The following is a 12718-nucleotide window of genomic DNA, read 5'->3' on the forward strand; positions in this document are numbered from 1 at the left end:
CTCTCATTCCCTCTCTAAATTCTTCAAAGAACAGTCTAACTTCATTCTCCCTGCTTCCATCTCCCATTCACTTGTTGTTGTTCAGCTGCTAAGTCTTGCCTGACTCTTTGCACCCCATAGAGTGCAGCACGCCAGGCTTCCCTGTCCTTCACTGTTTCCCAGAGTTTGCTCAAACTCATGTCCATTGAGTTGGTGATGCCATCCAATCATTTCATCCTCGGTCTCCTTCCACCCTCAATCATTCCCAGCATCAAGGTCTTTTCCAGTAAGTCTGCTCTTTGCATCAGATGGCCAAAGTGTTGGAGTTTCAACTTCAGCATCAATCCTTCCAATGAATATTCAGGACTAATTTCCTTTAGGATTGACTGATTTGATCTCCTTGCTGTCCAAGGGACTCTCGAGAGTCTTCTCCAGAGCCACAATTAGAAAGCATCAATTCTTCAGCCCTCAGCCTTCTTTATGGTCCAACTCTTACGTCTATACATGACTCCTGGAAAAACCATAGCTTTGACTTTATGTCAGCAAACTGATGTCTCTGCTTTTTAATACGCTGTCATAACTTTTCTTCCAAGAGGCAAATGTCTTTTAATTTCATGGCTGCAGTTACCATCTGCAGTGATTTTGGAGCCCAAGAAAATAAAACCTGTCACTGTTTCTGCTTTTCCCCCGACTTGGCCTAAAGCAATGTCTTCTTCCTCCACCTCTACCACTATCAGTAAGATCACTTATCATCTCCTAACTGTCCAAGTTGGCTCTTATTCAACTTCTCTGGGGCACAAAACATTCTTGTAACTTTTTTCTCTTGGCTTTCAGAATATCATTGCTCCTGTTTGGTGACCCACCTCTCTATTCTATTAAATTTTTTTAAATTACATTTATATTTATTGAATTATTTATTTGCCCATGTTGGGTCTTAGTTGTGACATGCAGGATCTAGTTCCCTGATCAGGGATCGAACTCCGGCCTCCTGCATTGGGAACATGGGAGTCTTAGCCACTGGACCAGGAGGGAAGTCTCTCTATTCTATTCTTAATAGTGTCCAGCCTTCTGGTGCTATTCTCTTCTCACTCTCTTTCCTTTTCTTGGGCAGTCTTACCCACTTCTACCATCTTTAAGTGTTATCTCTGACCTGTTGGACATGTTTACAACTTAAATCTTTTGGGAATAAGATGGAGGAATAAATACACAAACAGATGGACTGTTTCCAAATGGCCACAAAATTCTACTTGTCCCAACTTGTACTCTCCTCCCTGCAGTCCCTCTCCTAACTCCTTCTCCCACAATCCTCTTCCTCCATCTGTAGCTGCCCTCTTGTTTCATACCACTTAAGAAAACAAATGGACAAACTATACACCTTAAACTTACACAGTGTTGTATGTCAATTATATCTCAATAAAGCTGTGGGTAAAAAGATTAAAAAAAAAAAAAAAGGAAACAACAAAAACCCTGAAGACTTCCCTGATGGTCTAGTTGCTAAAACTTCGAGCTCCCAATGCAGCCGGCCCAGGTTCCATCCCTGGTCAGGGAACTAGATCCCTCATGCCTCAGCTAAGACCCAGCGTAGCCAAAAAAATAAACAAATATTAAACAAACAAACCCTGAGATTCCTCCTAAGCATGGCCCTGTTTTCTGTCCTACATATACTACCAGTCATTAACTCCTGAGGACTAGTTGGCAAAGTCTGTTTAGTATCTGTCCATTCCTTTCCTTCTGCACTGTCTTTGCCTTAGCTCAGGCTCTTTGATCGTCTGGATAAACTATAAAAACACCATCCCAACTGTCTCTCTTTCCTCTAAACCACCTTCTATGTTGTAACCATACCAAATTTCCCAGAAAATGGATCAGATATTGTCATTTCTCTATTTATAAATCTTGACCTGCTCCCTGGTATCTCTAGGATAAGAGAACCAACTTAATGTAGGACCTTTCATTAACTAGTCTCTGTTCACTTTTCTGACCTTGTCGTTAGCCCCTCATATATTGCGACGCTGCGCTCAAGCCACACCTGAGGTTCTTGAGATTTCCCCAAGCCCACCATGCTGCTCCAGGCTACGGCGAACTCTTGGAATGCTTTTAAGCCAAGTACCCCACCATCATCTCTTTGGTTGCCAAGCAGTCATCCATCCCGAGTGCTACCGTAGCAATCTCTCTCTACGTCCACTGAAATACTTATTACACACTGCAGGAGGACTGAATGCAGCCCTTGGGTATAAAAGGACAGCTCCAGGGGCGGTTTTCATTGTTGTATTGTTCCCTTACACCATGACTCTGGGATTTTGCAACTAAACCATGTTCATAAACGTGTGTTGAACTGCAGGCCATTTCTCCGCGGGGGAGAGAAAATCTTTAAGGGGTCTCCGGAATTTAACGTGACAGCCAAGTCACCCTCAAGTACGTCGCATGCAGCACCAACACTAACCCCTGGGCGGCGCACTTGCGGCTCGGCCGCCGGAGAGTGTGAGTGGCTCCCGCCAGGGATTCACAGCTCACCAGCCAGGCCGTTCACGGGGGCGGGTCCTCACGCCCCTCAGCCCGGTGGGGACCGCCCTTGAGCGGGTCCGGTGGGCGCCACCCTCGAAAGGTGGAATCTGAGAAGGCCGAAGGCTGAGGAGCCGACGGAGGGGTACCTGATAAGACCCGCCGGTTAGGGCCAGCTCCGCTAGGACCGCTCGGCCATTTGCAATGCAGCTGTAGGTGATCGTCATTCTGGGCGAGCTAATGAAGGAAGAGCTCCCGCCACATCTAACCGCCCGCAACAGTCTCGGGGCGGTGACTGGGGCGGGGCTTCGTGAGAGGACGATGTCTGCGCAGGCGCGAGAGCCGGTTGATTGGCAGGCAGGGAGGCGGGGCCATCTCTTGCCTGGGCTGAAACAGATGAAACCGGGCGAGGTCTCTGAAAAAACTGGGTTTGGGTGAGTGAAGCCTTTCTTCGTAGTCATTCTTAAACTCATTTAAGAGCCAGTTACTTCACAGTATTTACGTACATATGATTCATTCACAATCTAGGACATATGAAATATCGACCTTGATTTAAAAGGAAATTCATTCATGAATTCAACAAGCACTTTTTGAACTCCCACTGTGCGCTCCCTAAGTACTTAGATGAACAGATATGCAGAAGTAGGTTCCAGACCCTGATTTTGAGGAGTTCATGTTCTAGTAGTGGTCAAAGAGGCAGGCAAATGCCAGTCTCAAGTGGTGGATGTGCGATCTGACAGAAAGATAAACTGATCACACATGCTGGAGTGGACGCAGCTAATCCTCCTTGGGAGAGGGAGCAAAGATTTTGAAGTCACTGTCCCATTGGGGAGGATGGGTTGGGGTTCTCTTAAGTGGGGAAGAAAGGTAGGACAGTCTAAGCAGAGGGAACAGCTCTGTGAAGGCTTGGAAGAAGGCAAGTGGGTGTAGGGAATGGATGTGAGTGTGTGTCAGAGGGAAGGTGTGTGGTGGAGTGGGTAGGACTTGAGAGTGGGAGGAGTGGTGGAATGACTTGTTATTCTAGACATAGAGTTTCTTGACAAGAATATTTTAAAGTATAAACTTCAGATGAGCTTAGGTATTTTCATTAGCAAGGTGTTGTGGTAGAGTGAAATATAGGCATTGCCATTTACTCTGTGCCTTTATTGTAACTTAGCCTTCCTGAGACTCAGTTTGCTAATCTGTAAAACAGGGATAATTGTCAAGTTTAAATTAAGTAATTGTGCGGAATACTCAGCACACCATAGATATGTAGTTGCAATCTTTAGTATGATAAACACATTAATTACTGAGAATTACTGTCTTGCTTCTGATGGTATAACTTTAAAGGAAAAACAGTCGATCCCTCCCTGGACTTGAAGACAGGTAGTCGATTGAATTTATTTTAACCCAGTGCAATCAAATGGGATTTGACAAGCAAGCAGCAAAACTGGTCTGGACTGTAACTATTAAAAAATGGCTTGTTGAATCCTTTATCCTTTTGTATAAAGGAAATCTTGAATCAATGTGTCTTACCAGCTTAGAGATAATGTCTTGTGTTATAGGTGGGATGCCTGAATCACGAGCACTTACATGTGGGAAAAAGAAATATGTTAATTCTGAGGTGATACATTGGTATATTCTTGCTTACTGTAAAAATAAGCTTAATAAGCTTGGCCACACTGCCTTGCCTCTTCTGTTTAGTAAATGGTGGTGCTGAAAGTGACTGGGCAATGAATCCTGAGCTGGAGTAATGACAACAAGCATCTGATGGTTGGAGACATGTATATGGGACCTTCCCTATCATTGGTCTCATCTTGTCATATTAAAACAATCCTGTAAAACTAGTGTGGGGGGTTAACTTTGCACAGTCCACAAATTCAGGCCTCAGCAACATAAAGCATAATTTATAGCACACCTCTGCCTTTCTCGTGAGCCTCATTTTACCTGGTATCTGTGCTTAATCTAGTCAATGAGAGGTTTCCTCAGTGAACACAGAATTTCTCTTCTGTGTACAGGGGGCGCCATTTGTGTGTGTGTGAGGAACCTGGAGGAGCAGGTCTCCTGATGGAGGATCTTCATCTCACTCAGGTGGCATCTGCTGCTAATATTTGTTTTGTGTTTGTCTCTGCTCATCAGTTCACACACCCCACTTGGGACCTCCAGGGTCCCGCATGCACTCTGGGTCTCTCTCTACCTCTTCTGTGGCCCTGTGAGGGGCAGGGGAGACTTTCTGCTGCTCCCTCATGCCATTCTGAGGCTTTGAGAGGTTCAAGAGGCTGTCTCAGGACTCTGGCCAGCACACCATGCTGCCTTCCCTCCTGTCATGCTGTCACTCTGTGGTCTTGAGGGAGCAGCTCTTGGGCCTTACCTCACCTGGGTCCCCAGTGACTGAGCGTCTTCTCGTCCCACACGCTGTCACCCCTCACCTCCCAGCCGGGGCTCTGTGGCCCAGTGGATTGCTTCCCGTGGACCCCCTATGCTCCTTCAGTAAGCCCAGGTGGGGAGCTGCCCAGCTCTCAGGCAGTCTTCTCGGTTTGTGGCATTACTGTTGGCTTCTGTACCTCCAACCTTTTCTTTCTGTACACTCTCTCTTCAGGGAGTTTCCAAAATCTATTTTGAAACCTTTAGGGAATCTTTTCCTTCTTTCCCTGCTTGTCCTCCTTTCATTTTCTTTGTTTTCTGTTTTTATGCCAGAAGAATAATAGAGCCTAAAAACCACAGCAGGCAATATAAAACAGCATAGATATTTCTGTCTTTCCCTAGATGGTTTTGTAAAATCTTGAGGGTGGAGCAGAGTGATGAGAAGATGGACCCATGGGAAGGAGAAATGAGACATTGTGCTCTTGTCCATTTCTTTTATTTATTTTTTAAAAACTATTTTTAAATTGAAGGATAATTGCTTAATATGTCCATTTCTTTTAAAATAAGGCTTTTAGACCTTTCATGGACCAGCAAATCTACTATCATTACTTTTTAAAAAGTTTATTGTTTCTGTTTTTTGGCCATGCTGTGTGGCATGTGGTATCTTATTCTATATATGTGTGTGTATACATATTCCTTATCTATTTCCCTGTTGATGGATGTTAGGGTTGTTTCCATGTCTTGGCCATTGTAAACAGTGCTGCAGTGAACACTGGGGTGTATATATCCTTTTCAGATCATGTTTTTCTCCGGATATATGGGCAAAGAAAGAAAACCACAATCACAGAAAACTAATCAAATTGATCACATGGACCAGAGCCTTGTCTAACTCAATGAAACTGTGACCCATGCCATGTAGGGCCACCCAAGACAGACGGGTCATGGTGGAGAGTTCTGACAGAATGTGGTCCACTGGAGAAGGGAATGGCAAACACTTCAGTATTCTTGCCTTGAGAACCCCATGAACAGTATGAAAAGGCAAAAAGATAGGACACTGAAAGATGAACTCCCCAGGTTGGCAGGTGCCCAGTATGCTACTGGAGGAGAGTGAAGAAATAACTCCAGAAAGAATGAAGAGACGGAGCCAAAGCAAAAACAACGCCTAATTGTGGATGTGACTGTGATGAAAGTAAAGTCTGATGCTGTAAAGAATAATATTGTATAGGAATCTGGAATGTTAGGTCCATGAATCAAGATAAATTGGAAGTGGTCAAACAGGAGATGGCAAGAGTGAACATCAACATTTTAGGAAATCATTGAACTAAAATGGGCAAATTTAATTCAGATGACCATACATCTACTACTATGGGCAAGAATCCCTTAGAAGAAATGGTGTAGGCCTCATAGTCAACAAAAGAGTCCGAAATGCAGTACTTGGGTGCAGTCTCAAAAACGATAGAATGATCTCTGTTCATTTCCAAGGCAAAGCATTCAATATCACAGTAATCCAAGTCTATGCCCCAACCAGTAATGCAGAAGAAGCTGAAATTTAATGGTTCTATGAAGTCCTACAAGACCTTCTAGAACTAACACCCAGAAAAGATGTACTTTTCATTATAGGGGACTGGAATGCAAAAGTAGAGTCAAAGAGATATCTAAAGTAACAGGCAAATTTGGCCTTGGAGTACAAAACGAAGCAGGTCAAAGGCTAATAGAGTTTTGCCAAGAGAATGTGCTGGTCATAGAAAATACCCTCTTCCAACAACACAAGAGAAGACTCTACACGTGGACATCACAAGATGGTCAATACCTAAATCAGATTGATTATATTCTTTGCAGCCAAAGATGGAGAAGCTGTATACAGTCAGCAAAAACAAGACCAGGAGCTGACTGTGGCTCAGATCATGAACTCCTTATTGCCAAATTCAGACTTAAATTGAAGAAAGTAGGGAAAACCACTAGACCATTCAAGTATGACCTAAATCAAATCCCTTATGACTATACAGTGGAAGTGACAGATTCAAGGGATTAGATCTGATAGAGTGCCTGAAGAACTATGGATGGAGGTTCATGACATTGTACAGAAGCAGTGATCGAGACCATCCCCAAGAAAAAGAAATACAAAAAGGCAAAATGGTTGTCTGAGGAGGTCTTACAAATAACTGACAAAAGAAGAGAAGCTAAGGGCAAAGGAGAAAAAGAAAGATATACCCATTTGAGTGCAGAGTTCCAAAGAATAGCAAGGAGAGAGAAGAAAGCCTTCCTCAGTGATCAGTGCAAAGAAATAGAGGAAAACAATAGAATGGGACAGGCTGGAGATCTCTTCAAGAAAATTAGAGATACCAACGGAACGTTTCATACAAAAATGGGCTCAATAAAGGACAGAAATGGTATGGACCTAACAGAAGCAGAAGATATTAAGAAGAGGTGGCAAGAATACACAGAAGAACTGTACAAAAAAGACCTTCATGACCTAGATAACCACAATGGTGTGATCACTCATGAAGAGCCAGACATCCTGGAATGTGAAGTTAAGTGGGCCTTAGGAAGCATCACTACGAACAAAGCTAGTGGAGGTGATGGAATTCCAGTTGAGCTATTTCAAATCTTAAAAGATGATGCTGTGAAAGTGCTACACTCAATATGCCAGCAAATTTGGAAAACTCAGCAGTAGCCACAGAACTGGAAAAGGTCAGTTTTCATCCCAATCCCAAAGAAGGGCAATACCAAAGAATGTTCAGACTACCATACAATTGCCCTCATCTCACATGCTTGCAAAGTAATGCTCAAAATTCTCTAAGCCAGGCTTCAACAGTAGGTGAACCATGAACTTCCAGATGTTCAAGCTGGATCTGGAAAAGGCAGAGGAATTAGAGATCAAATGGCCAACATCCATTGTATCTTCAAAAAAGCAAGAGAGTTCCAGAAAAACATCTGCTGCTGCTGCTGCTGCTGCTGCTAAGTCACTTCAGTCATGTCTGACTCTGTGCAACCCCATAGATGGCAGCCCACCAGGCTCTGCTGTCCCTGGGATTCTCCAGGCAAGAACACTGGAGTGGGTTGCCATTTCCTTCTCCAATGCATGAAAGTGAAAAGTGAAAAGTGAAAGTGAAGTCGCTCAATCATGTCTGACTCTCAGCGACCCCATGGACTGCAGCCCACCAGGCTCCTCCGTCCATGGGATTTTCCAGGCAAGAGTACTGCAGTGAGGTGCCATTGCCTTCTTCGAGAAAAACATCTACTTCTGCTTTATTGACTATGCCAACGCCTTTGACTGTGTGGATCACAATAAAATATGGAAAATTCTTCAAGAAATGGGAATACTGGCGGACCACCTGACCTGCTTCCTGAGAAGTCTGTATCCTGCTCAAGAAGCAACAGTTAGAACTGGACATGGAACAACAGACTGGTTCCAAATCAGGCACGGAGTATGTCAAGGCTGTCTTGTTGTATTGTCACCCTACTTATTTAACTTATATGCAGAATACATCACTTTTCACTTTCATTCATTGGAGAAGGAAATGGCAACCCACTCCAGTATTCTTGCCTGGAAAATCCCATGGACGGAGGAGCCTGGTAGGCTGCAGTCCGTGGGGTCTCTAAGAGTTGGATACGACTGAGCGACTTCACTTTCACTTTTCACTTTCATGCATTGGAGAAGGAAATGGCAACCCACTCCAGTGTTCTTGCCTGGAGAATCCCAGGGACGAGGGAGCCTGGTGGGCTCCCGTCTATGGGGTCGCATAGAGTTGGACACGAGTGAAGTGACTTAGCAGTAGCAGCAGCAGAGTACATCATACGAAATGCCAGGCTGGATGAAGCACAAGATGGAATCAAGATTGCTGGGAGAAATATCAATAATCTCAGATTTGCAGATGACACCACCCTTATGGCAGAAAGGCAAAGAAGAACTAAAGAGCCCCTTAATGAAAGTGAAAGATAGGGTGAAAAGTTGGCTTAAAACTCAACATTCAGAAAATGAAGATCATGGCATCTGGTCCCATCACTTCATGGCAAATAGATGGGGAAACAGTGGAAACAGTGACAGATTTATTTTACTGGGCTTCAAAATCACCGCAGATGGTGACTCCAGCTATGAAATTAAAAGACACTTGCTCCTTGGAAGAAAGACTATGACCAACCCAGACAGCATATTAAAAAGCAGAGACATTACTTTGCTGACAAAAGTCCATCTAGCCAAAGCAATGGTTTTTCCAGTAGTCATGTATGGATGTGAGAGTTGGACTATAAAGAAAGCTGAATGCCAAAGAATTGATGCTTTTGAACTGTGGTGTTGGAGAAGACTCTTGAGAGTTCTTTGGACTGCAAGGAGATCCAACCAGTCCATCCTCAAGGAAATCAGTTCTGAATATTTATTGGAAGGACTGATGCTGAAGCTGAAACTGCAGTCCTTTGGCCACCTAATGTGAAGAACTGACTCCCTGGAAAAGACCCTGATGCTGGGAAAGATTGAAGGCAGGCGGAGAAGGGGATGACAGAGGATGAGATGGTTGGATGGCATCACTGACTCAGTGGACATGAGTTTGAGCAAGCTCCAGGAATTGGTGATGGACAGGGAGGCCTGGCATGCTGCAGTCCTCGGTGTCACAGAGTTGTACGCGACTGAGCGACTGAACTGAACTGATGAGTAAAGTGGATTCTTAACCATTGGACCATCAGGCAAGTCCCTGTCATTGCTTTTTAGAGATTAGCTTCTTAGAAGGAGAAGTCACTAATTTTGAATCATCCTATTTCTTAGGTTACTAGAGCGTTTTCGAATATGCCACAAGATGGAGACTTTCAAGTAGTCACTAATTCAGGATGCTGCTTGTTAAGTATTAGGTCTCCTGTAAAGGACTGTTCTTTTACTTATTGTTGTTCTTCAGAAATGGAAATATTTTATAGTTTTTTTTTTCTTGTAGCATGTGATCACTGTAGAAGTTCAAACAGTACAGCAGTAAAAGTCTATTTGAAAGTGAAAGTGAAGTCGCTCAGTCCTGTTGGAGTCTTTGCGACCCCGTGGACTGTAGCCTACCAGGTTTCTCCGTTCATGGGATTTTCCAGGCAAGAATACTGGAGTGGGGTGCCATTTCCTTCTCCAGGGGATCTTCCCAACCCAGGGATCAAACCCGAGTCTCCTGCATTGCAGGCAGATGCTTTACCGTCTGAGCCACCAGGAAGTCTCTTTACCATCCCATAAAAATAATGTAGTGATCTAATTTATATTCGTCTTTTCTTTTGTGCATTTTATATTTAACATTAATGAAGACTTTTCTGAACTCTGTTTTTTATTGTTTTTAAAATTAATAATGCATTGTTTTCTCTGTCATATATATCTCGAATATTTTTCCCCTGAAGTTTACCATTTTCTCTTTCTTTTTCATGTCTGTTCTTTTCCAGACATTTTGTTTTTTTACCTCATGAAACGTGTCAGTATATTTTAATCATAATGTTGGACCCGAGTGGCATTTTGGGCAAGGCTCTCTTTCCTATCTCCATATAAAAATATTGCCTTATTTTTCTTCTGTTACTTTTATTTGTTTTAATGTTTAAATCCTTAATCCACCTAGAATTTGTTTTTATGTCTCTTGTAAGAGTAGGAATTTGTGTTTTCTCAAATGTACAGCCAGCTGTTACATACCACTTATTGACTGTTTTCCCCACTAGTTTGAAATGCTACTTTTACCATAGACTAAACTCCCCATATCCATTGTTAATTGAATTTTAGAGTTGATGTATAGGTCTATTTATGTGCTGATGTCACAGTGATTCAATAACCAAATCAATAAACCAAATTTACTTTTTACATTTAACAAATTGAAGAGAATGAATATATTTGCAATATTGAGTCTTCTCATCCAGGAACTGCAGTTAACTTTGTATTTATTCTACATTATATGTTTCTATAAAAGCTCTGTAAGTTTCTTCATAAAGACTTGACAAATGTTTAAATGTTTATTCTGGAGTATTTGGATGCTCTTGTTAGTGGAAGTTGTTTTCCATTATGTTTTCAAACTAGCTGTTTTTTTGCCACGTGGAAAATCTGTTGGCTACATTTAATTTATTTTGCATGTAGCCCTTGCTCCGTTATTATTGTACACTCCTTAAGGCCAGGGCCTTCGCCCAGGGCTTTGCTCAGTATGAACATGATATAGGATACTATTGTTGACCATTACATCCAGTATCCTCAGTGGGCTTCCCAGGTGGCTCTAGTGGTAAAGAACCCACCTGCCAATGTAGGAGACATGAGAGACGCGGGTTTGATCCCTGGGTTGGGAAGATCCCCTGGAGGGGAGCATGGCACCCCACTCCAGTATTCTTGCCTGGAGAATCCCATGGACAGAGGAGCCTGGTGGGCTACAGTCCACGGGGTCGCAAAGAGTCAGACGTGACTGAAGTGACTTAGCACACGCATTATACTCAGTGACCAAGTGGAGGGAAACCTCAGGTAGCAGTGATATTTATGGAAACTGATAATGATCGTGAAACTGATAATGATCGTGGTAGTATAGTGGGTGGAGATTAAAGGGACCTTGGAGTTCAGCAGACCTTGGCTTGAATGCTGACTCTGCCACTTTCTGATTATGTCATCTTGGCATCTCTGAACCTCAGTTCCTTCCTTAGGCTCATCTCTGAACCTAATTCATAAAATGAGCTAACACGCGTAAAACTTTTTGTGACTGGCTCCCAACAAGTATTCCATAATAGTTGGCTGTTACGATCATTGGCTGAGTCCATATTGTCATGTAACCAAACATGTCCAGTAAGATGCACATTTAAGAAGGCACAGCCTGCTCTGTTGAGTTGCTTCTTCTTGTTTTTTTTTTTTTTTGGCCATGCTGCATGGCGTGGCATGTGGGATCTTAGTTCCCTGACCAGGGATTGAACCCTCGCCCCCTGCATCGGAAGCTTGGAGTCTTAACCATGGGACTTCCAGTGAAGTCCTGAGTTGCTTCTTTATAGATTCAGTGAACTTACTGGAATCAGCATTCAAGGCACATGTTACAGAAATTTTCTGAAATTCTTCCTTTTGAGAAATGCATTGTATGTCTCCTCACTCTAAATTGCAAGTTCCTTGAGAGTAGAGGCAAAGTATTAGTAATTTTTTATTCTTCAGGACCTCACATAGTGGTGGACACAATTTAGGTGGACTGCGTTTCATAGTATGAAGTATAATAATTTATTTTACCACTCCCTTTTTTTTTTTATCATCCCCCGTACTTTTTTTTTGTTGCTGATAGAAAAGAAGTTGAACCGTCATCTTTGCTAGGAAGCGTAGCCAAGTTTAAGAGCAAATGTGTACTTTTTAATTTTTAAAATTAAAGTATTTTATTTTTTTGACCGCACCATGGGGCATGAGAGGTCTTAGGTCCCACACTAGGTATCAAACCTGATGTCCCTGCAGTGGAAACCTGGAGTCTCAACCAGGAAATTCCCCTATGCTGTGCTTAGTTGCTAAGTTGTGTCTGACTCTTTGCAAGTCCATGTACTGTAGCCCACCAGGCTCCTTTATCCGTGGGGTTTTCTGGGGAAGAATACTGGAGTGGGTGTCCATTTTCTTCTCCAGAGGGTTTTCTGGACCCAGGCATCGAACCTGTGTCTCCTACACTGGCAGGCAGATTATTTACAACTGAACCACCTGGGAAGCCCATGCTGTTCAGTTCAGTTCAGTTCAGTTCAGTCGCTCAGTCGTGTCCGACTCTTTGCGACCCCATGAATCGCAGCATGCCAGGCTTCCCTGTCCATCACCAACTCCTGGAGTTTACCCAAACTCATGTCCATCTAGTCGGTAATGCCATCCAGCCATCTCATCCTCTGTCGTCCCCTTCTCCCCCTGCCCCCAATCCCTCCCAGCATCAGGATCTTTTCCAATGAGTCAACTCTTCGCATGAGGTGG

At 43.3% G+C, this 12718-nt stretch overlaps 1 protein-coding gene and 1 long non-coding RNA gene across 3 annotated transcripts in view; one reads left to right on the forward strand and one right to left on the reverse strand.

Moving 5' to 3' along the window:
* The window catches only part of LOC147370387 (uncharacterized), a 38574-nt gene extending 35623 nt beyond the window's left edge, over positions 1-2951 (reverse strand). For both annotated transcript variants that reach the window (XM_086405155.1, XM_086405154.1), the window contains exon 1: positions 2628-2951. In XM_086405155.1, coding sequence (XP_086261281.1) covers positions 2628-2951 — 324 coding nt within the window. The remainder of the gene's footprint in view (positions 1-2627) is intronic.
* The window catches only part of LOC147370388 (uncharacterized), an 87333-nt gene continuing 77403 nt past the window's right edge, over positions 2789-12718 (forward strand). Inside the window, exon 1 of the long non-coding RNA XR_015165250.1 lies at positions 2789-2912. This is a non-coding gene — a long non-coding RNA (uncharacterized LOC147370388). The remainder of the gene's footprint in view (positions 2913-12718) is intronic.

This window comes from Bos grunniens, chromosome 6, assembly GCF_055505025.1.
Source record: "Bos grunniens cultivar Pamir isolate PY7600 chromosome 6, Bosgru_T2T1.0, whole genome shotgun sequence".
NCBI lineage: Eukaryota > Metazoa > Chordata > Mammalia > Artiodactyla > Bovidae > Bos > Bos grunniens.